Genomic DNA, 27,481 nt, shown 5'->3' with positions numbered 1-27,481 from the left:
TCTCATATAAAGACTTTTTACTGTTATTTTTCTTTTGCTGTTATACTTTTATTTGTTGTTGTTGTATTTTCTGTATCTTTTAATCTTTATTGTATGTTAGTCCAGATCTCAATGGAGATAGATTAACAATAAAATTATTATTATTATAAAATAGCGTCAGAACACTCGTGAGGTGTCAGGGTTATCATGTGTGGTAAAACAGTCCGTTTTAATTAGTTCCAATCACTGATCATATTTTCATTCGGTATTTTGAACACAAGCTAAAATGATATGTCGTAGAATGAAATAAAAGGGGTATGAAAACTACCGAGTGTGGACGTGCGAGAAAAGAATAGACCCTTAACAGAGTGCAATGTTGTGAATAATGCAACTATAGAGGGTTAACCAACGATGAGTTGTAGAATAAATAGCTGTTTTATTTTTCGTCCAGTGTTTCCGGATGTAACACCTGGGAAAGAGTTACACCAGAATTCTCTAGAACATCCGGGTCGTCATACTGCTGTAATACAATCGTCATACACGGAAGTAATTTCTTCACAACAATACAGAAATCATGGGGAAATTGAAAGCGTTTTGCGTGGTATTTGACGGAAATCGCGAAGTGTACAATCCTGGCGATGTTATGTCCGGATTGGTTGTTGTTGATCTTGCAAAACCATTGACATGCCGAGGTACGTATGGTACGGTTGTTGTCAATTCAGTTGTTATTTTATAGCAGAAAATGTTCATTATAATACAAGATGCGTTAAATGTCACAGCTTCCATTTGAAACTTTTGTTCAAAAACCTTTAAAACCCCTTCAAACGAAACCATTACGACCCAGTGATAAGAGTTGTGGCCACAACTCAGCCGACTGATCCCAAAGCTCTGCCACCAATTAGTTTTTAAGGTATAAATATAGCAGTGCGGACGGGTAATGCAGAGAAACATCGGTCGTGTGCACAAGAATAGAGCATTCAACAGAGTGTACAATGTGGTGAATAATGGATTTATAGCGGAATTACCAAAGTTGAATTTTTTAAGGAACGAAAAATTGTAGCATGATAGTTGTTTTGACCCAGTGTTCTAGAATTCAATTGTGTGAGCTCCGGTCATTGACGTGCGTCCTCGACTTTAATGTATTCATAATATTGTGCACATACAGCTTAGTCCAATCACCTATCAAATGGTGAAATTGACGTCTTTGCCCATCGTACTAGTGGGTCACTCGAATGCAAGAAACTCTCAGAAACCCGGTATGTATATTTTTGGCATTTATTGCGTTTCAATACGAGTTTAATACAGGTCTGTGACATTTGACCAGAATTTGAATTACCATTGCCTGAGCTGACCTAGATGTGCAGTCTACCGACAAGGACAAGAATGCATTACTATATATGTAGATTTATAAATGCTTAAATGATATTCACATAATGACAGTTCCATTTTATCATGTAGGGGTGAATTTCAAATTATATAGTGATACAGTTCAACTGTAATCAACTAACTTACTAGGTTCGTCGTTTTTAAAGCGTAAGTAATAGTAACCTTTTACTGTGAAGCCATAAAAGAGAGTAGTGAAGTTACTTCTATGCTTCGATGGGTAATAACTTTTAAGAACTAAAAGTAAACGGAGACCTCGCTTATTTTAAACTAAGCCAATATTTATTGTTTCTGCTTACAGTTAACCAAGGGGAACATGATTTTATTGCATTTAGAGGACAATAATCTACACAAACTTACAGAAGAAAATACGACTACAACCCGCAAACATATCTCCAAACGTCCCATTGGCGATATTCTGTGCTATTATGTGAATATTTCATTTGATTTGATAAGATATGTAATGAAAATGTGAATAACGAACCAATAGCAACATTGAATGAGCGACCCGCGCTTGTGACTACCGAATTTAACTTCTTTTTTTCTGGCTATCAATAACGCTCTTTGTGGAGAATCTGGATTTATATAAATATATATGCATTCAAAACGATTGATACGTTGTTCCTGAAAAGAAACATTAGTTAGTTTTGTCACTCAATAAGTCTTGTAACTTTGAAACTAAAACCCCGATTTGCGCGCTGATTGGTTTAAACAATATATTATGAACATATTATAATTTATATTGTGTGTTTACAGACAAATTTCTTTGTGTGAAATAAACACTCTTTATTTACTCGAGTTCAGATTTACCGGTAGTCGAAACGGGTAAAAATAGATTGGAAGAAACATTTTATTTGAACCACTGAATATTGGTGCCTACTAATGTGAACTGGTGTACCCAACTTTCAGAAATTGTGATTGGAAACACGGAAATGCTTTTTTAGTCACATTTCCGGAGGTTTCTAGCTATGAAACATTTTTCTTGTAGAATCATCATGGACATATTGTCACGAGGTTGATTTAAATATTTGGATAAATTATACAAATGTCTAAATGTCGGGTTCCAAATATCACTCGTGTTGCGGGGTTCTTTTACCCGTACCAAATGAATTGTTTATACCTCTAAATGTATAGAGTGGTTGTGACCAGTTCAGCAATATGTTTGGGAATACGAACATACCAACACAGCATACTAGAGAAGACAAACTAATCAGGAACAAGTAAAGGAATTTAATTAATCATTACAAATAACATTAATCGCTCCCTAAACAAGGGAAATAAATATATACGGTTCGCTCGGGGTTATGAGCACCAGCGCATATGATGGAAAAATGCCCCAGAGCTCACAAACACGGGCGGGTAACTTATAATAAATGATAGATTAATGATAAATAGACTTCATGGTGTAACTACACAACTTTCAAACAAAATACGGCATTCCCCGTTTCAATTGTTGTCTTAATTAACCGGTTTGTGCACGTAAAATAGAATAGTCATAAAAGATAAGAATGCATTTCACAAAAACACAATAATTAAACACTTGACAGCTAGTGCCCTATATTAATGGAAAGTGTGGGTGTGGGGTGCATGCGACTCACAGTTATGTCCGTACGACTTATAGTTATGTCCGTGATGGAAGTCGGCGCTCGTTGTACGGAAAACGAAGTGAAGTCACAAAGTGTACGCGTCGAGACCATTCGCTCGCAGAAACCCAGCGCTGGTTAGTCTTCAGGGAATATTCGAACAGCCGTGCGTCACCACAACTTCAAGAATCTGGAACCAACTTTGTCAAAGGTCCTCCTCCGCCGTGATGTTTGAAGAAGCAACCTCAATGACGTGGCATTCACGCACTATATAGTCGTACACCTGGGATTAACATCACAATACGCTGGAACTTAACGGCGGAACCATTCGATGCACAGGGATAATTGACACCACCCAATTACGCAATGTAGTGTCACGTTCCACACATTCGCAGTAAACTACTGGAAGTCAATTCAAAACGATTGCTGTGTATAATAGAATGCATTTAGCATTTCTCCGGTTCAGACTGCCACCTCGGTAGCTTTACAGTTATTTCCGACGATCCCTGAAACAGGGTTTCAAAGTCACTGTGACGTGATTTCCATCACGTGCAGGTCACGAGTCTTGACTGTACGTAAAGTTAACAATCTTTCTGAACAGGGGAGGTTGAAATAATCGCGACATAAATGTACCGTATGTAAATAATAAAAATCTATCTCAGCTGTCATATCCTACCTCGCTGTCATATAGTGGATCTTATCCTTAACTGACCACAGTGAATGTATTTTAATACAGACCTTGTGACACATATGCACGCCACTAATAAGAAGAATACCACGTCATTTTCCTTTATTCTATGTTTTTTCTTTATATCACCTCAAACCTTGGAAATAGAAGTGTGCATGGAATCATGAGAAGAAACGGTGCGCATTGCCGTGTGATAACTGTCACAAACGTGATTGACAGGTCATACATGTTTACAACTCTGGAAAGAAAATTGGAATCTACCAGGTGTGCTTGTGATTTCCATATCGGAGGATATTTACGATCTAATGAGTTGCCTACGTGGGACAGCTACTGGCAAGACCACATTCTAATTGGCTCATATGGACACCCAGGCGGTGTCCCTAAATCTGGGCCATGTATGTCTATAAATAGCTATAGACTAGATTGATGACAGCTGTGGTCCATCATTTCTACTGTGTACCCTATGTGTTGCGGCTGCGATATTGTGAGACAGTGATACAGGCTTCAATCATCATTCTGTGAGACTTGTATAAACTGCTCTGCGATATCTTGTATTCAGCGGTGCCCTCCAGAATAACAGCGTTTCTCTGCAAGCAAGACTCGTGTATTTTCTTGTCGTTGTGTTGCAGAAGCCATTGACTGTCCTCCATTTCTACACCCTGGAACTGCGAGTTATCACCAATGCACACTTCACAAGGCAATCTCCCATTTTAGTGAATTTATTCATTGTGTTAATATTCTGTGCTTTGTTTCTTGTAATTATTTTGAGAGATATTAAAGCCAGGAGATTTAACCTTATTTTTTGGTGTATGTATATTTCATTTCCAGTACTTGTCTACCCCAGTGAAAGAACCCCCTGTCCAGTGTGAGTTATGTAGGTGCCCTCTCATTAGCAATAAGCAGGCCTTACACTGTGACAGTGACCTTTTCGCTATGATAAATAATTTAAAAAAAATCTTCTAGCAGAACCACCAGTTATATAGCTCTGAAAGTTGGCACACAACATTTAAATACAGAGTACATTGCGGCAGCGAGGGTGGAATTTCGTGCTCTAATTTCCTGCAAACAAACAATGTATTTTACGCGTATGTATTTACGTGTGTATGTATGTATTTTTCACTATGTTGGTGAAATGTGTTATAAATATGGAAAGATGTATATGCAAATTCATGTAGTTGGAAACTTATCCTGAACTATTTGGTTCACTGTAGAGTGAATCAAACATGTTTTGAAAAAAAAAGGCTTAAGAAAAAGGATAAAATCTGAACGATGATAATAGGGACTCCAGCCTCACTGGCCTGGAACACTTAAAATCAGAAAGATAACAATGGAGCTCTAACGATATAAGCCTATATAAGACCCCTAAACATTATTTTTAATGATATATCAATAGATTTTCACAATCATCATTATTTATTGAGGCAATATTGATAACCCCTTTTTAAAATGGTGTTTTATTTTTTTCGAATATTTTAAAATAATTAGTATTTATATGTACGATTACATTAGCTCTTTGAAATTTAATAAAATGGAGGTGTATAACAGAAATAATCGAGATCTGCCCCGAATATATAAGTTATAATGAAAATATAGCATGTCTTCTTGAATTGTAATGTATATTCTAACCTATTATAGGTGTACGCGCAACGATTACAGGTGTTGCTTCTGTTTATTGGAAGGAAGGGAGCAGCAATAATACTGTTTGGTACACTGCTGACCAAGTAGATTTGAACAAAATTATCACATTGTGGGGTAAAGGTCAGTATGATTCTAGTTATTGTACATTGAAATTTCATGATGAGTATATCAGCTGATACCTGTTGATTGATTCAAATTTGTAATAAATATTTCTTTATTTTTAATAATTCGCTTGACAATTATTTCTGACAGAATATTGAACATATATGCAAAATTATTCAAAGTCAATTTGCGCTCTTCTACAGTGCTAGTATTAGCGCTTTTTGATCTGAATGCTATGTCACAGATGCCAAATCTAGTTGAGGCCATATATAAACTGGTAGTGGCCAGGTACACCATGAGCCTAAATAAAACATCTCTGTGAATAGATTCTTTTATATGAAACAATATCATTGATATAACTATGCATTTAATAATTATGATAACACCAGAGTGTCTCTAAAATACGCAGCACGATATACCACGACAAAGAAAGGTATATTGCAACATCTATCGCAGTCGAACGCCAGCAAGAAAGGAAAACACCGCGAAAAATATATTAACAATGATGAATAATATAACTTACAATATTGTACTATTTATAATATCCCAAACACTTGTACTTATAAATACACTATCCTATATGTAACAATAAATAAGAATAAATAATTGAATATATAACAATAAATATTAAGCGTTAGATTAGTTCATGTTTGTTGACCTTGCATCTATGCCGCTGACGACAACGTCGTAATATCGATGCAGTTTTGTACTTAGAATGTATGATAGCATTGACGAATTATTAGGCGTCGTGAATAACTGTACGTGTTTGACGTTGCACCTTGAAAACTTGCAATACGGTTTCTTGTACGTCTTAAATAATGATTTGACGTTGAACCTTGAAGACTTGCAATACGGTTTCTTGTACGTCTTGGATAATGGTTTGTCGTTGAACCTTGGAGACTTGTAATACAGTTCCTTGTACGTCTTGAACAATGGTTTGACGTTGAACTGGCAGACTTGCAATACGGTTTTTTGTAAGTCTTGAATAATGGTTTGACATTGAACTGGCAGACTTGCAATACAGTTTCTTGTCCGTCTTGAATAATGGTTTGACGTTGAACCTAGAAGACTTGTAATACGGTTTCTTGTACGCCTTGAATAACTTATTTTAATTTTATTACTTTTGTTATTAATGCCTTTTTATATTACGATTTTTTTTAAATTCCGCCCTACATACATCTGATCCGACGCCTAAGTAATTCCCGTTCAAATCTCGCGTAAGTAACAGCCAATCACAGCTTCCCTTTTATAAAGGCTGTCGGTTGCTTACTTTTCAGTGTAGCGATACTCTACGGGCAATCTTTCTGTACATTATATTTTGCCCACTTGAATAAACCATTAATAGAAAATTGCTAGTATATTTTTATTTACAAAAGAAATTCCATAGCATTTTACAAGTTTTGTCATTACATTGAATATTTTTTTCACGTCCAACAAATGCTTACACTTCCAGATACATCTTGGCCAGCCAAGGTTCGTTTATTCAGTCATCGCTTCAATTTTACATCAAACACTGAGCATAATTATCTAGAATTGAAGCAAAAAAATAAGTAAATCGTAATGATTAGAATACTGTAAACAGCTACAGTAAACAATGCAAACTGATTTTAAATTGTATAACGGTCACCGGCCCGACTCTTGTGTTCCAAATATAAATGTTTTATTCCAGTCCAAATCAGCTCAATTACTTTAATAAAGACTTATTGTATAATGTACAAAATGTTGATACATTTTGATGAATATTTACAGCTACGGCTTCAATACCGTAGACGATTTTGGCCCGGTCATCAACAAAACATCACCCGTCTTCAGGGCAAGGGACTGGAAAAAGACACTGGTGTTCGGTCGAACCGGTGGAAACAAAATCGTCACTCCTAGAATAACTACGCAAAATAACGATCTAAACTCGAACCATTCGAGCCACAATATAAACATAAAAAAATGACTTTCGTTGTATTTGACAATGATAAACTTACCGAAAAGCCGCTAACGTCGGTATAATCCGTCATTTTATTTGAGTGTGTTTGCCACCTGACTCTGCTCGGTGACGTCATCATGTGCGCTACAGAAGGACTTCTGTGATTCGTTGACTAAAATGGTCGATAGTGGGTCTCGTTGAAATCTCGTTACATAGGCATCGGGTCAGGTGTATGTAGCGCGGAATTAAAAAAAATCACAAAATCAACATCAAAGTAAAATAATAAAATAAAAAGTCATTAATAACAAAAATAATAAAAAATAAAACTAAAATAAGTTTATAGCCAATATAATTAAAGCCCATACACTACATCAGATTTTAATCAGATTGGGTTTGACGTTGAACCTTGAAGACTTGCAATATGGTTTCCTGTACATCTTGGATAAAGGTTTGACGTTGAACCTGGAAGACTTGCAATATGGTTTCTTAGACGTCTTGAATAATGGTTTGACGTTGACTACCAGACCCTGAAGGGAACTTGACTGCTTGCTTGCTTTCTCAGGTGTGGAGTGCAGTCCAAACTATGTGGTTTCGCCAGGTGTCCCCAATTTCCTTTGTGTTGTGCCAATACAATGGGTTGGGAGATTCCACTCGGGTTGTAGGGAATGGCCAAATGCTAGAAATGTCCGTGTACCCCTTCCAATCTAATAATAACTATTTCAGCTACATTTGTAGGCAATTGGCAGTATTTATAATACATATTTATACAATAAAATATCTAATAAAACCATGAATGATTAAAACAAAATAACATTTTGTCATAGAGATGAACTCAGTGACCTCCCTGGCATCGAAAGACCTTGTGACAAGCTATATGAACTAAGTACCGACTTTGAATTGAATTGACTTATCAGGAGTATTTTTGATGCGTTCCAATTATCTCCAGAATTATCTTGATCTGCACAACCATCAAAGTTTACGTCTGTGCTTGTATGGAACCTTATCTCGTGCATGTACAACGACGAGTTTTTTTCACCTTTTTATAGAGCCAGGGAACCGTCAAGGAGATAATCCCACACTACCTGCTGGAGTTCATCAGATGCCTTTTAGACTACAACTGCCAAACAGGCTACCAAGCTCATTTGAAGGCGTCTATGGTTATGTGAGATATAAAATAAAATGTAACATTGATAGACCATGGATGTTTGACCTTACTACGAAGAGACCATTCAAAGTGACAGGATTTCCAGTGGATCTTAATGAAATACCAAATGCTATGGTAGGAAATATTGATATTCATAATAACTTGATTTACACGTGGATATTTCCTTCCACAGAAAAAAAGAACAAAAACGGCGAAGACGCTGTGTGCTGTTTCACACGTCTGTCTACATGTTATCAACACCTCTGACATATGTAACTTTTTCCTTTTCAGTCTTGAAAAGCAAACATTGATTATGCTAATGAAATTAACGTATTTTTAGGTATAATTGCACTTGATACATCGTAATAGTTCTCATACATACCTCATGACAATTTTATTAATATTATTTTAATAATTTTATTAATATACAAAATATACAATTTTATTAATATACAAAAATACCAACGTGCTTCCGATTCCAAGATCATCTTCATGATCTATTACTAATATATTTTGCATGTTTTGCGTCGAATCTTGATCATATTCAGCTATAGATTCTATTACATTTTTGTCAAAAGGATTTCTTTCTTCACTAAAGGTATCTTCATGTAAGATTTGGCTTAAGTTCTCCCAAATTGTCCAGGTACTTTTTACATTTCCTGGTCAAGCACAGCGGTTGAATAAGTCCTCTTTTTAGGACCAATGAGAACTGATCAATATAATATACTTGATTTTGCACCTGATTTACCTATATATCTATGCCTTTGTTAACATTGGTTTTCAATTTGTTTTGCTTGATCATCTCTTGAACATATTTTTTTATTCTTTAGGTATTTATGTCATAATTTTTGGCCTTCATCATCAGAATGATTATCATTTTCGTTAACCCACTGCCTATGTTTTTTGTTGTAGTTTTAATTTCTACAACAAACCATTGTTTTAAGGTAGCGAGAAGGGAAATTTTCACTTTTTTCTTGATTTTTCAAAAATTTATAAAACGTTCACTTTAGACCTTGATACATCATCCCAGGTTTACAAAAGATCGAAATTGCGAAATAACGTCGCTCAAATCAGTGTTTTAAAACGCTAGCAGAAAAGACTACAACTGCTGTTTCGTGGATATTTGCATATTGTTTATCTTTGAAAGGGTTTAAACGATAACATCTTATCTGTATACTCTATTGTTGACGATTCTGATATAACGGGTTATAAGCTTCCAGTCGCAAACAATGCGTGTTTATCTAACGTTCATTGTCAGCATTATTGTCAGTCGAGACATCGTCTTAGAAACATGGTCATACAGTACCCATTTCGCCCAACCTTCCGCTTTTACATCGACCGCTTAACGCCTAATTTCCGACCGTGCGGTAGTGTCCGACCGGAAACCGACCGCATTTTAATCGCGTTTTTTTTTGGGGGGGGGGGTCGCTCGCTCATTGAAAACACCGACCGCTCGTCCAAACACTGATCACTGGCGCAGGAGTGGTCGAAATGGTGGTGTTGATAGTAAAGTGTGAACATACAACTAACTAGTATTAAGTATTATTAAATTCTGAACGGCACTTCAAATCTAATAGTTGTATGACACCATGGCGGTAGAAAGGTCTCTTTTCTACCTCCATGATGACACTTGTATCGTGAAAGCAACTGAACTGGGACCTCTTGTTACGTGTTTTGGATGCTTGTTCGAAATGTAACATGTTATTTTAATGAGACAGTTATGTGAAAAAAACATAGGTAACTCATTTTGACAGAGCAGAGAAACGAGCAAATGTTAATGATTAATTCCAAAAATAACGATACCGAATCCACGTCGGTCCATGTCTGGTAAAATTTGACATTCGTTTTTTAAAATTAAGTCACGATCATTGAATGACTTCAGTCTAAACCGTATACGTATACGTAAAATTGTTCCCACAAAAATATTTTCGACTAAAAACGGCCACATGCCCTAAAAAAATCGAACAGGGCTTGACATGTATGAATAATTTATTGGGCTTAAAAATTTAGTTATAGCCATAAATATTTGGTGGCCTGTCGATGAACAATTTCGAAACTCAAGATTCACACGGCTGCGAAAGTAGAACATTCCGGAGGCGGTGAAACGGAAGAGCCAAACTTAACGCATAAAAATAGAACGCGTATTTTGACCTCTGTGTGGTCAACGAATGACTGGATACGAAAACGTTTGCGGTCGTTGCCAAAGAATCGCCTGGCGATGCTCTTGGCCCCCTCCGGAATGTTCTACTTTCGCAGCCTAATCGCAGGTTTTTCGAAAAACGTCGAATTAGTAGAAATGTTCCTATTTTGGGCGGATTATTGATAGAAAATAATGTCTTTATTACAAAAATGCTGAAAAACCGTGAGTTTTTGCTTTAGTTATTTTTTATCGGCAAAAAACTGCGAACTCGGCAAATTTGGTTGCACAACTTCCCTCTATCCACAGTGGAGGGACTGTGCTCTATCATATACACCCAGCGACACCGATGCCAGCTGACTGTGGGATAAACCAACGGGGATCGACATTCCAAACAAATTATTGGGACACGGTCGTCAGACATTCCACACAATCGAAATTATCAACGAAAGACGAGGTTTTATTTTAGACTTAGAAATATATTCTTTCAGTTAGCCCATGCATGGAACTGCCATTTAGCTTCATGGTCGTTCAGCTTGTCTTCGCCTCGGAGGAAAACAACAATAATAATACAAAACACATTGCGAAGACTCAATAATCAGGAAAGAAAACCCAGACAACCATGTCGTACTTGTGTTGAAATACATTTTGTATTTCACGTCAGAATATTGTTTAAAATAAAATATTCAGTCCAAGCCAAATCGAGGTCAAAGGGTCAGGTTGCGTGCATATAATTATAGATAGTTAAAACAAAACGTATTTAAATTTTGTCAGCTGTTCAACATCTATAAAAACCATAAAGACAATTATAAGACAATGTGAACCTCGGAAATTTTTCTGTTAGTCCGATTTTTAAATGTGTGCGAGCGAGTGGTGAAATTTCGGGGTTTGCGCGGTCGAAAGTAAAGCGGAAATTGTCCGGTCAAATTCAACAAGCGGTCAAAAAAGCGAGAAAAAAGGTGATTGGAAAGCGGGAGCGGGCGGGAGGTAGTGCGAAATGAGTACTGTAATTTTGCGCAACTTTCTTTTAAATCGTTTTATTTTTCAAGTCAATATTCTATTTTACTAATACCATGTTTTCTAAAGAAAGAAAGCGTTGACAGATGAGGCAAAGAAAAATCTGCCACTCAGTGTCGCACTCTGACACAGCAATTTTTTTTTTCAAACATCGGCCATTTTGTTTCACCATGAAAACCGTTTTATTAGATCACTTATCAGAGACTCTTGAAGGATTAGCTTGTAAACTGTCAGCGTGTACGGTGGGACAGTAATGTTTGTCAGAGGATTATCCCTCGTTGTTCGTTTGCATAACAATGGAAACCCGAACGTTCCTGGAGTGGGGACTCAAATGCCAGCAGTTTTCTTCATTTTTCACGTTCGAGCTTGAAATTATTCATTATCTGACACTCTTTATGAGCTCTATGATATCAGTGGTTAATTTGTTTGGCCATTTTTAGTGTATATTTATAATAATGCAGTAAATCTACAGTGTTTTATTAACCAAAACTGTTTTTCGCGTTTTTCTCGAAATGAAGTTTCGATTGAGTACAACTCATTGGGACCGCCGCCAAATCAAGTGCGTTCGGACTAGGACATTCAAACTCGCAGTTATCGTTCAAAAGATAATGATGGTGCGAAATACGTCTGGGTTTTTAAAGAAAATGCGTTGTCACAGAATAATAGTCTGTTAAAGGTGACAAGTATGAAATAATTTGAGGACAAACAAACAAACCAGCATATAAATCGGAATAATAGGTCTTTTGATTATCGGAGACGCATTTCAATGGACTTGATTACGGACAATGCATGACGTAAATTTCACCAGGAAATTCCGCAGTGTGCTCTCGCAATCGAGGACTTAGTCATTTTTACAAGATTCGCCATTTTTGATGTCACGTGATAATTATGTAAACAATGACTGTCCAGTTTGTGCGAACTTGTACCTTTATACTTAGTCTTTTGAAATATATAAGCTAAATTACTCTTCTGAACAAGACAACAGACAGAGAATGTTTTATTCGAAAACGTCACAAAACCCTTCTCGCTACCTTAAAGCTTTTTTAATTGTCTCCCACCTATGATATGATGACATACATATGTAACATTGTCTAATCACTGGTTCCATATTTTATCACATGCAGTTTGTTTATCTTCTGTTAACTGAGCTAATTTAACAAAATAATTAAAACAATTACATTTTTTGGCTAGATCTTTTTTAAATATAATCCAATTTATTTCTTTGTTTATATTCCATTTTCGGTGGCCATTACAGTAATACTTCATGGTTGCAGACCAGAGAAAGAGACAAGCACACACGCAGCAATCACCAATACAGACTCCCTTTATTGTCAATGTACAGGCTTTATATAAAGAGAGTTACATAACTAACCAGATGGTCAAATACAGGGCAGTTGTAATTATGTATACACATCTATTAAAGCTCATTGACATGCAAATTATTAATTTTCCCTCCTTAATTTTGACAAGTAAACAAGAAAATCAGTCAATATCAAAAGTTAATTAAATACAATTCTATAAATTCTGTTTTTAAATATACACATTTTTTGTAATTTTTTTATTCGTTTTAATTATCTTTATGTACAAATATATAATCTGTTTTCACAAAAATAGAGTATAGTAAATATTGTTAGTAATAATGGAAATCTGGATTAATATTCGTTTTTCTAATTCTAGTAGATCTCCGAATTGGGTTTTGGTCAGTATCTGGCAATTGCACTTGGTGCTGAACTCTCGGTTCAAAATTCTGCGCAGGGCTTTCAAAAATAGAGAGGTCTAGATCTATATCATTTTCAGATTTGTATACAATTTCTCCACTCCCTGAACCATTGAAAGCTTTAAAGAATGATTTGTCACGAGTAACACTTTTTCCTTGTTTATTCTCTGCCGTTATCATACTTCTTTTCGATTTAACAACATTAAACAAGTCATTTCTATATCTTGGTACAAATTTTATACGCTTTGTATTTTTTATCAATACTCTCTCCCCCTCCACAAACTGTCTACTTTTAATTCTGCCAGGACTATCATGGTAGAGTTTATTTCTAGTCATACTCTGGTTATGTCTATCTTTAACCGTACAATCAGCAGCCAAGAGATTGCATCTTTGTTCTCATTTTATGGCCGAATAAAAGTTCGGCGGGACTTTTGTCGGTTGATGGATGTGGAGTTGCACGATAATTCATTAAAAATTTGCGAATTTCTAGTTTCCATTTTTTTCTTTCAATTAAGGAGCACCTGATTACCTTTCCCAAATTTTTCACGAAGTTTCCTGCTAGTCCGTTCGCACGGGCAAATTCTGGTGTTATTTTCTGGAGATGGAAACCTGAATCTTTCGAATAAAATTGAAATTCATTTGAATTATATGAGGGACCGACGTGACGTGAGACCAAACAGTATGTAATTGTGATGGTTTCAATGGTTCTTTTGTGTTCATATCAATGTTAACCTGACAGGCATAACAATCTGATATAGTTTTGTCAACCGAAGAATCCATTGTATGAAACCATGCCTTTTCTCTCATCAATACCTTGGTTTTAGAAGTAACCACATGGCCCTCGTGAGCAATAGAAATGATTTGACTTTGAATTGGTTCGGGTATCACGATCCCTGGCCCTCTCAGTAGCACACCGCTCGCAAAGCACAATTCGTCCTGAATTAGTTTAAATATTTTCACGAATTCTCTTCTAACATTTTGTGGTACATTATGACAAACAATTGGCCCGCAAGCATTGAATAACAAACATCAAAGTTTTGTCATTTTGGGTCGCAATTTGAATTTCTTTCATCGTTACAGCACAAGGCAACGCATGTTTACGAATGAAAGAAACGTGTTCATCCGTTTTGTCCCACTATGATGGTTAAGAGAACGGGGGTGTCGCAATATATAATCGCTTGGATTATTTATTCCAGAACGATGGATTAGTTTAAATCTAAATCTTTGGGCCTTGGTCACCCATCTTTCTATTCGACTTGACATTTTATGCAATTCCCTTCGAGCAAATATCCTAATTAATGGTTTATGATCAGTCTCAATGGTGAGTTCGGGTGAACCATCGAGGTATAATCGGTGATGTTTCATTCCCCAAACGATTGCCAAGCCTTCTCGTTCAATCTGACTGTATCGGCTTTCCGTTTCGGAACAGCTGATTAATGTATCTCCCTGTCGCAAAATCGCACCGAGGCCGACCCAAGCGTTATATCTGAACAAATTGCTTTTTTAATGGCCATAAACGAGTCTTCTTGCCTTTTACCCCAACAAATGGAACCCCAATTTTCACGAGTGATCTAATTGGTTCGGACAACGTACTAAACTGCGGCACCATCATGGATGGGAGACCCAACATTCCCAGAAACGATCTGACCTCCGAAACATTTTCTGGTCGTTTTAGCTCACGAATACATTTTATACGATTATCGTCACAACGCATGTCGTTTTTGTCGAACACAAAGCCAAAAAATACTATCTCTGGGACTGAAAACTTGCATTTAGGTAAACCCAACATTAGTCCATTATTGGACAATCTAGACAAACAATTATTAAGAGCCCTATCATGCAATTCCTGGTTTTCACAATAAATAATAATATCATCGGAAATACTTTGAACCCCTGTCAAGCCTTGTAAAACCATAGACATTTCATTTTGACAAATTTCTGCTGCTGCGTTTATGCCGAAAGGGAGGCGTTTATATCGTCTTAAACCCACATGTGTACTAATTGTAGTGATATTCCTGGACTCTTCGTCCAATTCAAATTGTAAATAGTGTTTATTAGCATCAAGTTTGCTGAATACAGTAGATCCATTCAGTTTTGTTTGGAGTTCTTGGACAGTGGGTGTCACATGCCTTTCACGTTGTATTGCCAAATTAGGAGCCCTGTAGTCTCCACATACCCGTACATTATCAGTATCGGGTTTTGAAACGACAACAATGGGACTTACCCATGACGTTGAACCATCCACTTTTTCCAAAATATCCGCTTTTCCAAAGAACGCAGTTCTCTTTCAACTTTCTTTCGTAAATTATATGGAATGCGTCTATGATTTTGACTTACAGGCTTGACATTTGTGTCCACATGTAATTTAATTCTCTTAGCAGAATATTTTCCCATCCCAGTGAAAACATTTGTATATTTCTGTACAATTGCTTGCACCGAGACCGGGACACCTGGAATATTCAATGTAGATTCAATATTATGAAATACAGATGTGCGAGAACAACCTTGATATAATGATACAGTATTAGAGTGGCTAGGATTGATTTGTATAAATCCAAGTTGACTTGCGGAAGGGTATCGTAAAATAGACGAGTCCCCAGTATCAACGACCATGAATTTCAGATTTTCAAATCGCCCACCCAAGTCAACATTAACGTTAACAGTACCTAGCACATCTACTTTCTCTTGGTTTCCATATGTAAATACATTTTTGTTGGTTGGCACAAGGGTTACAGTGTCACTTATAATTCCGAAATCATTTTTGTTTAAAACATTACAAGATGCACCGGAGTCCAACATAAATTCAAGGAAATTATCATTCACATTCAACTTGATAAATGGTAGCCTCCCACCGTATTTATCATGAACATTAAACAAATAATCATCATCACTAGAATTATCTGATACATTTTGATCATGTGGATAATTACGCCCACAGTAGAAACATCGACGATCCGAACTTGTAGACCTTGCGTCGAAACGGCGATTCTTTTGGTTGGGCCAGTTATGCTGTACACGGCAAACAGTGGCTTGATCTTGAGACACGGTATTCACGGAGTCATGTCGTACATTTTCAATGCCATGTGCTTCACGTTCAAAAATGTCAAGGGTTCTGGCTAACGTTATTATTTTATCAAGGGCTATATCTTCCTGAAGGGCGCGTCGGCAAATTCTGTTACTCTTCCCACCCTGAATAATTTGATGATTGATTTCAGCTTCCTTCGCTGTCACGTCTTCAATCCCACAGTTATTGACAAGTTTGCGTAGACGTGTAACAAACTGATCAATTGTTTCGTGGGCATATTGAAATGTTCGCCGAAATTGAAAAATCTCATACTCAGTATTTTTCTTAGGGTGGAAACAGTCCTCTAGTCCTCATATTCTGGTTCTGTTGGCATAGTCAGTGTTTCCGAGACTTCAAACAAGTCTTCTCCTCCCCTGTCTAATAGCATAGCCTTTTTTTGTACTGGGTCTTCAATTTTCCACACGACACAGCTATTTTCAAATCGAAAGACCCATCTTTTCAATCGTGATGCAAGGGAGCTAGGCTCACCGTAGTCATCAAAGGGAGATCTTTGAGCGAGCATGAAACTGCCTTGCATTGCCATAATGAAATTCAGATGGTCTATTCAGTGTAAAATTAAGGAGACAAGTATGACTTTTTATGCACGGCCTTTCTATTGCAAAATGTCTCACCGTGTGGTCTTTTCTGGTTCATAGCATGACTATTACAGTAATTCTGTGCACAATAGGTTCACATATACTCGTCGTCAATGTTATACTTCATGGTTGCAGACCAGAGAAAGAGACAAGCACACACGCAGCAATCACCAATACAGACTAACTTTATTGTCAATGTACAGGCTTTATATAAAGATAGTTACATAACTAACCAGATGGTCAAATACACATCTATTAAAGCTCATTGACATGCAAATTACTACAATTACCGGTAACATTTTCTATTCTAAGGTCAGGAATATTAAGAACATTATACATAAGGTTGTGGTCACTGTCAATATCGGAAAACTTGTCTTCGTCTACAAAAACATCATCTTCTTGTGAGTGAAATAAGTTGTCATCAATCCTATGGAAATTATTTTAATTTGAAAAAATAATTCCCCCACCCACTTTTTTAAACTGAGTTTACGGTTTTCACCATACCAGCTGTTTTGCAGGAATGTTTCTGTACCCCCAAAAATGTCTATACTAGGCTTGTTTATGGATGAATCTCTTGCTGTTTTGATTTCAACCCTCTAAAATTCAAATATCCTATGCATAACTTGTTGACACCAATCATTGATTTTTCTTTTTGCGACTGGCTTTATGGGATGTCTTACGGCGTGTATGAACTGGTAATTTCCATTCCATGACAGCACACATTTTGGGTATGTCCTGGTTCCCAACAGTTGTCTGCCCTTCTTTTGTGCTCTCACTTCGTGTGACTTGTATGCATTCATGTTTTGCTAGGACCTGGTATCTCAAATTGCATTCTTGTTGAAAATGGGTGCATACGTTGAAAGGTTCATTAACCTCCTTGTACCTTCAAAGTTATGATGCACTTTGTCAAAATATAAAGATCTGTCATTGTTATTCCCATCATAAAGATGTGGTCATTGTCAATGAATGCACAGCCAGAATCCTCAGCTAATGACTTTAGATGTAGGTTCACAATACCAACATCCACATTTCTGTGATCTCCTCGTGGACATATACTATATATGGACACACTAGCTGCAGGTGCGGATATCTTTATTAGTTTGACAGTTGCATGGTATTCGTTTACAAAGGCTTCTGGTGATATATTTGCCTTTGTCATTTTTATCACAATGGATGATAATATTATTATAATCCTTTACTACTTTACTTGTATAATATATTTCACGTCTGATATCTGGGATCACTACTCTACTCAGTGAGATTACCTTTATATTGCTTAACAATGTGAAGGATAGAGTCACGTATTATAAGTACGTTGCTGGTGTGTGAATTAGTGGCCACCTTACAATTCATTTTGATATTTATTCCCACACCAGTAGCTTGTGATCCATGTTTACATTCTCTGTTACTCGAGTGTAAAAGTGGTTATTAATTTTTCTTTTGTTGTACATTGAACATGTTCTTTGAATTGAAGGGTTATGTTACAACTTCTTTTCTTTGAGATGATTTCGAGCCTGCTGTCTGGGCTATTTTATGGATGATGTTGATTTATTAGATACACTGATGTGCTTTTGTTGTTGTGCCCTATGTGCTTCCTGGCTAGTATATGTGGTGGAAGCTTTTACATGATCATATTTTGTTGTTTGTGTTGAATGATCTACCCAGTGTGTTGCTTTATCATGGTATCTTCTTTCCAAAAGAGTTTCTTCATATCTTTTACTGTTGTATTTATGTTTTGTTGGCTTTCCTTCAGAACAAATCTGTTACACATTTAAACACTGTAGCAATATTTTGTTCCTGAATCATATCAACTGTGGTTGAAGTATGGTTCGTTAGCATAACTTGATTTTCAGCACATATATCACTGAGGTTATTAATCTTGATTGTAACAGCATCTACCTTCTTGTGTACTTCATCTGTGCGTCGGTTAAACTGCATGTCTTGATGCTCATTGTTTGTAGTTATCAACTTTCCAATCTGGCTGCATATCAGACATCTTCGCCATCCGAGGTACGTTTGTTTCGGGTCACCCCTCCAAATTAACCCTTGGCAGATTGAACTACTACAATGTGTATTTAATATTCTTAACGACATGGAGGGGGGATGCGACACAAATAACCAACCAATCAGCTATCTTGTATACAAATACAGTAGAGTGGTGTTTTTAACAGGCGCCCGAGCAAACAGATCACGCAGTTTTTCAACAACAAAAAATTCCATATCACTTTATTGCTCGCTCTACTCGGGTACGATACATCCATCACCTTAAACTGAGTCAAATCTGAATCGTCTCTCGCAATGGTGTGCGTTGCCATGACACCCACTTTTTGAGCAGCTGTGGAAGGTACTGCTTTGGCAATGTCTCCCATATCATGATTCTACTAGGCTAATAGTGTCTCATCATGACGTCGGCCTGTGCTACAATGTCAGCTGCTTGTGCAGCTTCACTTTCCCCTGTGTTTAACCAACCCCTCGTGTCTGCTACAATTAGCTAACTTTAAGATGGATTAAGGGTCAAAAACGTTAGCCTGTGCTACGAAAACGTGCGCGAGAGGAAACCTCGAAACTATTGGTTCTCATGTGCAGAGTTAATGCATTAATATGACTCGATCACTCATCCTTACTACATCCTCGCTAAAATAGTCTCGGTTATGCCAATAACTGTATGCCTAAAGTAAAAGAAAATGTGTGTGAATATTAATACCTGCATTTGATGTATTATAAACAACTTCAAATGTTAACATTCTCGAATTGGTGAATATGTCACGCTGAATTTCTTCACTAAATTATTTTGAATCACATTTTACCGGCAAAAAGGCGTTGATTGATTGTTACACCACAGTATATACTCTAAACAAAGACGTGTATTTATCGTATATGCTACTTATGTTGATCGGTAAGACGTTACAGGAATCAATTTTCAAATCATAGCATGCACGGTCAGACGGATTTATTTAATTAACTTTCAGCAAATTTCCGGTTATTTCAAGATAATAATTAAAGAACATCTGTTGTTTAGACATTCTATTAATAACTCGTTCTTATATAGGTGCCTTTGTGTGCAGAATATGATAAAACTGTTTGCTGTATGTGTTTCGCATCAAGACCTATCGTTATGACTGCTCAAGTTGATCGTGCTGCATATACTCCCGGTGAACGGATTCTTGTCAGCATGATTCTCAATAATAACAGTTATCGAAGAATACGAGCCACAGAGGCAGCTTTGGTACAGGTAATTTCATATACAGCGCACAGCATGAAGTGTTGTACGTCTGTGAGTCAACCATTGAGGCAAGCCTAACATTGGAAGCCAATAACGTAATCAAAGAAGCTTAAAAATATCTCAATATTCAGTCAGTATGAAATAATATGATGTTATTACGAGGATACTTCAAAGTATGCACGAAGACAGTACAGCAGGGATGTCGACCGACACGCAGTGGTATCCTTGTAATAACCTTATTATTAACATGGTGTATTATGCAAGGATACATCATGGGAATGGCGAACTCTAAAAAGTTACAACAGAATCAGCGAACTTCTTTGTGTGGAGTCCGGTGAAACGCCAATGGCAGCCATGTTTTTTTTTTTTATTATTAGAGGACGCTTACGCGCGTAATCATTCCATTTCCTACCTTATATGGTAAAATACCTCAGAATTACGGCACGCTGTAACTTATTTCGTTATGGTGACAGATGTATAATAATAAAATATATTGTATGATATTTGATTAAATTAAATGATAATTAAATACGTATTTGTGTGTTGTCCTTAGATGTTTGCTGTTTTAATACCATTTTAACAATATTTTAATAACGATTTTGAACTGACACACGTTCTGACCGAAAACAAATCATTTTGTATGTAGCATGACTGATAGGAATAAGTTAATTGCTACATAATGAATATAAACAACCTGTCGCTTCACACTACTTTTGTCCATTTGTGATTATGGGTTATTCAATTATTTTGAAACCAAAAAATGTACATTTTAATTGTTGTTTTCTTACACAGCATGTTACTTTTACTGCCTATCGTGATGGCACTGGCAATGCACTTCATAGAAAGACCAGCAAGAAAATAGCTGTGTTTCGGGGACCTGGATGTTGTAAATACGACAAAACAGAGTGGAGAAACAAAGTATTGGAAATACCTCCTGCGCCACCAAGTGGACTGAAGGGAGTCCATTTTATTGACATCAAGTATATGGTTGAGGTAAGTGAGACATTTTCTTTTTAATATTGAAGGTAACATCTTGAGTGCAATTCATTGCAATTAGCATGTGTTCATTCTAAAAAATCCTGTTATAGATATTTTCAACCCATGGTCATGCAAATGATAAGCATATTAAATATCATATTTTGGCAGCATGACATAATATAAACAAGCAATTCTTGTTGCCACTAGAGAATAGCGTCATTTCATCCAACATTAACATTAACAAGAACACTACTGATAAATACACATAAAATTTCAACCAAAATTGCTTTAGAAAAATCTGTTTTAGTTTTAAGGATATTGTTTGAAATACATGTATTGTATATTCTGCTTGTCTCAATCGAATGAATATGACATGTTGATATAAGATTCTAAATCAGTGAAAGGTATACCATTTTATTTTTGTTTTCGTAAGTTTAAGGCTGTTGTGCCACTCGCACCGTTTGACCTGCAAGTGAAATTACCAATTACAATCGGTTCAGTACCTTTGCAACAAATTCACGCACAACCTGATCAAAGAGCCGCATCACATGGTTCAGGGTGCGAAACACCTGAGGTTTCAGCTCAACCAGATGATGTACCAGTTCCTAACATACGTAAGTAATAGTTTGACTGTAAAATGGTGTTCTATCCTCTAATCTGATTACTATCTCCTTCAATCTCCGAATATTGCATAAAGTACGGTAAATTTTGTAATTTTTGGTCCAATAACTATACAAATTACTAGTAATTCCATCTTTTCATATGCTACATATAGGCCATTCAGTTACTTAGAATATTTATTTTCTATCAACACTCCAATGCAAAAAAGTGGGGTGTAAGCACTAAGCAGTGTTGAACCACAGTCCCTCTATCTATAGAGGGGATGTGGCTGAACTCACTAAAGTATATGTCAGTCCAACTAATCTTTATATGTAGTGGATTCTTAGTGTTGCGGCGTGTAACGAGTGCGCCGACTCTGAGGTGAAGTGTATAATAAGTGTATGCAGCGTAGGCTCAAGGCGTCAGTTAGGTGGCATATATTAAGTCCAGTGTAGTTAGTTGCTATTGGGTATGATTTGTATCTTCCTAGTAGGCTATACCGCCGAGAGCTATACGGTTTGTTGGTGCCGACTCATTGTCGACTCCACCAACTAAATCGGAGGCTGTGTAACATTGCGCGATAAGCTAAAGTACAAAATGTCGGAAATGGTGAGGTGTACTTTAAATTCCTCTAGCAACCGTGCGTGTAGAGTATGTTTAGGTTGTTTGGTAAACCCCAAAAACCGGCCGTGCATTTTTTCACCCAGTTTTCCACAATGTGTTATGCCAACGTTGCAGGCTGTTTGCGGCATACTTCGTCAGCGAAGTGACACACATTTATGTTGACCATGTTTTAACATTGTAATGAAATTATCCACTCTTAAATGTTATCACGAGTAACCTGTAACCTGGTTTTGTACCTACTGTACAAATTACGCCAATATCTCAAGATATTGGTGGTTTTACGCAATAATTCTTGAAATACTATTGAGAAATATAATAATTTGAAAAATTCCTGACGTTTCAGAAGTTGACTAAAACGCTTATGTGATATACATTCGATTCGAATAATATATTTAGAACTGTTGTGGCGTTGACAATGGAATTGTTCAGGCAATAGTGAGATCGCATCATAAACTCTATTATGTTTCACTCATTTTTCCCGGCTTGTTAAACTTGTTTGAATGGACTTCACAATTAGTAATTATGTTTGCAATAGATCTCCGAAACCGTAAATATAGTAATAGTGTCAAAAATAACTATATTAATAATAACTAATAACGCCATAGAGCGAACTAACTGTAATCGTTGTTGGAGAAAGCAGTCTTGAATACACGCTCACAATTCGTATGTTTTAAAATGTATACATGGGATAAAAAGAATATTAAATCGAAGAGTAGTAAAATTTATTTTCTTGTCGTCGAAGGCTCGGAACAAGAGAAATGTACAACAGATGTTCTTTAAAAATCTGATATTGAGGGTCACTCATGAGGTATCATCTATATTATCTCTTTTGATTTACAGCGCCGCCAAGTTATGAACAAGTGTACAGTGGTTGTCAGTCGATAAAAGATTCCGAAGACAACATCATATAATGACTTCGTGTATGGGGAGTTTGACTTTGTCCCATGATATACTTATTACAGCTTGGATGTACAAGAACAAACAACTCGAAAATAAATTCCTTTTTTTATCTGCCTCCTTTTGAATCTATTGTACATCAAGTCTCTCTTTTTTATACTTTAACTTGTATAAACACAATATATGTGTCTCAATAATAAATTAATAAACTAGTATGTCTCTTACCTTTTAGTTATGTAGCAGTTTATGATTTTTCGGTTGAAATAATATGTTATGTTATGTCATCTCGGGTTCTGAAGGGAAGTCCCTGGTATTTCTGTACTGGGAACTTAATTTCTTGGAACAATATTCACCGGCGGATCGAATGTTAGAAAATTTCACAACTTCAGCTAGAAAAGGAACAGTTGTATAATTTCTAGTCTGAATAATTTTAGACCCAAAGTACTGTGGCTGGATTATTCAAGTTTTCCGCATGTGGGACAACAACTGGTGGATCAGGGGTCCCAAAAAGAATCAAATTTGAAGCCTTGAAATTCTGATCAATTTGTTGCACAATTCTTTGTTAGTACATGTGAACGACAGTAAAACATAAACACATTCAACTGCTTACCTGTATATTTGGTTTTGGTATAAGGTTGAAATTACGAGTGTGCACAGTTGTGGTGAATATAGACATACATACCCACGGAACAAACACTGAACAAACATCATCTGTGGAATATGTGGTGATGTGCTTGGACGTAAACTATAATCTGGGTTGCGCTGGGTCACTAAAAACTACTTCAAATCCAGGGAAATTATGACGAAGACACTGGTATACTGGATTGAGAGTCAGGGGTACAGATGCAGACGTGCTGTTCAGTAATCCCTGCTGATCAACAGGAACCACTGAAGCTCAATGCCTGAACTACTCCCGTTGTACCAGTGTTACCAGTAGCAGCTGATAACAATGCCGATACTCCCTGGACAAATAGGACCAGTATAAATTGTAGTGCAGCTGCTTTGACTGTGTGCCAGATACGAAGGTACGCAACATTGTACATTGCTGTCCATTGGAGAGTGGAGTGTTCCCTGCAGCGTCGATCAAGTCTAATTTTATTTGTGTACTGTACATGTATACCCCCCCCCCCCGCTGGTTCCAGTGACCAGCATTCCTGTTATTTGTTTATTAAAGTACAGGAAACCGTACATATTGTATTGTGTTGTGTTGATTTGTTATAATCGTTACTGGTATATTTCTTTCTCTGCACAGCCTCAGTTGTGGTGATATACCCTCACCAAACGATCCCCACCCCGTGACAGCGGACAAGCGGATAGGGAGGAGACTTATAAGATAAGCATGCTACCAGAGACAAAGATTATTAGACCGGGATTAAAGACAAGTTCCCCGCTCCTGAATACGGCGTAGCGCCAAAAAGCCCCCCCCCCTCCCACCGAATTTAACGTCACAGTATCATAGCATATCGTATTGCATTGTATTGTATTATATGTTGGTATCAACTTCATTATTATATAGAGAATATTAGTGTGAGTTAATGAGATTACGGCTGGCTGTGCTAGCGTCATTGCAAGTAGGCTGTGCAAAACAAGGCAGAATTTTAACATTTCTATTTATTTCAAGCAAGTACTGTACAATTTTGCTTTGTGTACTTCGTTGTCAAGACAGTACTTCCAGTCCGCATATTTCATTTATTGATAATGGGCTACCGTTATTTTTACGCCAATTACCTTCTCATGGGTATACATTTGAGTATTGAACGATTGTTCACACGAAGCAGAAAACCATAATTTTGCTGTTTGTAATATGTTGATGGAGTATATTGGTGAACATAAAATGGTATACCTACATTTTTAGTACACTTGTAAAACATGACAAACCCGCTAAACAACCATACAAGAGGTTCCATATGCCAGTAATATGCGTAATTGTGGAGCATAAAAAACGTATAGATGAAACACTACCATTTGGCTGCAGCATGGCAGCCAATAACTATGTATGTTTCCCTCTGTTGCCATGACAAAGCGTACGGTAGATAATTATATGCAAATTGATAATTCATACGCAAACAGGAAATCAGCAGTGAAAAGTTTTCATGTATTCTATTTAGGTTAGTCAGATCCTATTAGTAACTCGTCCAATAGCGAAACATTGTTTTCTGATCATAGTAAGACACTCATTGTGCATTATACCACATCACCCGAAGACCCAAATTCCTGTGAACTGTTTGTCAAATACAGAATACCTATTTTTTAGTACAATTTTCTTTTCAAAATGTGGATGCAACGTATTGCGTTTTATGTATTGTTTTTGATTTGGTAACTTTGGACTAAACAGATTTTCTATTAGCTTCAGATCTTGATCAAAGTTTAGCACCCAGTTCATAGGAGTGCTTATATTGATTTTCTGACATCTTGTTTTCTGAAGAGATTTTAGGTTTGCAAATGTGTATCAGACTGTGCAAAAACTCTCTCCATGAGTTGGTTTGAAATACAGTCTAGTATTCCCATGAGATTTGGGAGATACATTACCAAGGATATAATTACAAGATAAATGAATTGCTTCATTGAACACATACAACAATGCACATTTCCACTGAGATCAGTGACCTTTGAATGCGTATCACCTGTGATCAGTCAGGTAGAAACAGTCAAAATATTTTATCAGATTTTCTCAATTTTGTCATACAGCACATCTGTTGTTCATACTCAGGGAAGACTTTATACTTTTATACTGATGAATAAGGTTTGATAAAGTTTGAAATAGAATTAGTAAAGTTATTGTGCACACAATGACAATTATTAACGACGACGACAACAACGACGACGATGACAACGAAAACGCCGGACAGAAATGTTTCCCTTAAAATTACCTTTCCCTTCCATCTTTGATGTTACGGGCATGGTAAAAAAATGACTTGTGGTTTTCGTAAATAACATAGCAAAATAAAAACTCTTCAAATTAACAAAACTGTACATAATGAGTATTTCATACAAAGCGACAAAAAGTCTTTTATAGATTCAACAAAAAATATGCTGAGATAGACTATCAATAACAAGTCATTGTTAATGACACAGTCCCCGTCCAACATTTTGTGATTTAACATATCAATTTCATGCTGATGAAGTCATTGAGATTAGATTGAAACCATTAATAGGAGATGGATTTGTAAAAAAAAATATGATTTAGTGCTTTTACACGAGAATTGGACATTGGGCATTCATATTGAATCAAATTACAAAAATAATGTTCATGTTGATGTATTTAATGGTATACTGTCTTTGTACAAAATTTAAACAGAAATGTTCATTGCATTCCAGGAAAAGTAGGCATGGCTATCATGAAAAACAAAATGGCCACCAGTCAGTCACATTAGTCTGAATCACAGAAAAAATAGACATGCAACTATAACCCAATATGTACGATCATCATACCAACTTTGATCCAAATCGGCCCTGTAATCTGTGAGAAACAGCTCTGGACATGTAAAAATTACGATTAGCGCTTTTACACGAAAATTGGTCATATTGAATTGAATTACAAAAATCATGTTGGTGCGGATGTATCTCTTGGTATACTATCTTTGTACAAAATTTAAACATAAACGTTCATTGCATTCAAGATAAAGTAGCATGGGAATCATGAAAAACAAGATGGCTGCCAGTCGGCCATATTTGTTCGAATGACGAAAAAAATTACGTGCACCTACAACCCAATATGTATGATCATCATACCAACTTTGATTCAATTCGGTCCAGTCATCTCCGAGAAACTGCTGCAGACACGTTTATGTATCAGAAATAGCAAATTTTACATCCAATCACAAAGTAACGCGTATATGTAAGACATTATGTATTGTCTTCATGTAAAGTTTGAATGAAATCCAGAAATGGGTGTTCGAGATATAGCTCTGGACGTACGTACGTACGGGGAACTAAAAAAAACGTTACACATACATTCTGTGGGATGCCCTGAAAACAAACATCGTCTCATCAGCATGTGAAAATGGTGTTTTCACCACCCCCTTCACCATTCCAACCAGTAACAAGTGAGAATGTTCAAATGTTCAAGTAGTCATTATCTCGGGATATATCGGGCGTGTCAGTAAATAGTAAACCCGGTTGTTGCATCAGACTCATTATCAGTAGACCCAAGTCCAAATCCTGTGTTGAACAAAAAGGATCAACCCCTACCC

General features: G+C 36.6%; 1 protein-coding gene and 1 long non-coding RNA gene across 2 annotated transcripts; one reads left to right on the top strand and one right to left on the bottom strand.

Annotated features, from left to right (window-relative positions):
- The first annotated feature begins 544 nt into the window (after positions 1-544).
- Positions 545-23,519, top strand: LOC144349278 (arrestin domain-containing protein 3-like). The gene is made up of 8 exons (XM_085506727.1): positions 545-671; positions 1,145-1,235; positions 5,269-5,391; positions 8,338-8,570; positions 20,016-20,198; positions 20,982-21,182; positions 21,601-21,781; positions 23,232-23,519. The coding sequence occupies exons 2-8, from the start codon at positions 1,166-1,168 to the stop codon at positions 23,300-23,302; spliced, it is 1,062 nt and encodes a 353-aa protein (XP_085362853.1). The 5' UTR covers positions 545-671; positions 1,145-1,165; the 3' UTR covers positions 23,303-23,519.
- LOC144348098 (uncharacterized) lies at positions 6,716-7,553 on the bottom strand. Its single transcript, XR_013419778.1, has 2 exons — positions 7,350-7,553; positions 6,716-6,900 (listed from the first exon to the last, which is right to left on the bottom strand). It is a non-coding gene; the product is annotated as an uncharacterized LOC144348098 (long non-coding RNA).
- Positions 23,520-27,481: the final 3,962 nt, after the last annotated feature.

Source organism: Saccoglossus kowalevskii, chromosome 13 (assembly GCF_978046115.1).
Source record: "Saccoglossus kowalevskii chromosome 13, keSacKowa6.1, whole genome shotgun sequence".
Classification (NCBI taxonomy): domain Eukaryota; kingdom Metazoa; phylum Hemichordata; class Enteropneusta; family Harrimaniidae; genus Saccoglossus; species Saccoglossus kowalevskii.
Note: the sequence above shows the minus strand (reverse complement) of the source record. Positions and strands in the feature narration are given on the sequence as shown.

Bases quoted from the DNA above. Each gene is read 5' to 3' on its own strand.
- LOC144349278 (XM_085506727.1), top strand. From the start codon at position 1,166: ATGGTGAAATTGACGTCTTTGCCCATCGTACTAGTGGGTCACTCGAAT. The intron at 20,199-20,981 runs GTAATTTCATAT...TTTCTTACACAG, and splicing joins CAGAGGCAGCTTTGGTACAG to CATGTTACTTTTACTGCCTA. The intron at 21,183-21,600 runs GTAAGTGAGACA...TGTTTTCGTAAG, and splicing joins ACATCAAGTATATGGTTGAG to TTTAAGGCTGTTGTGCCACT.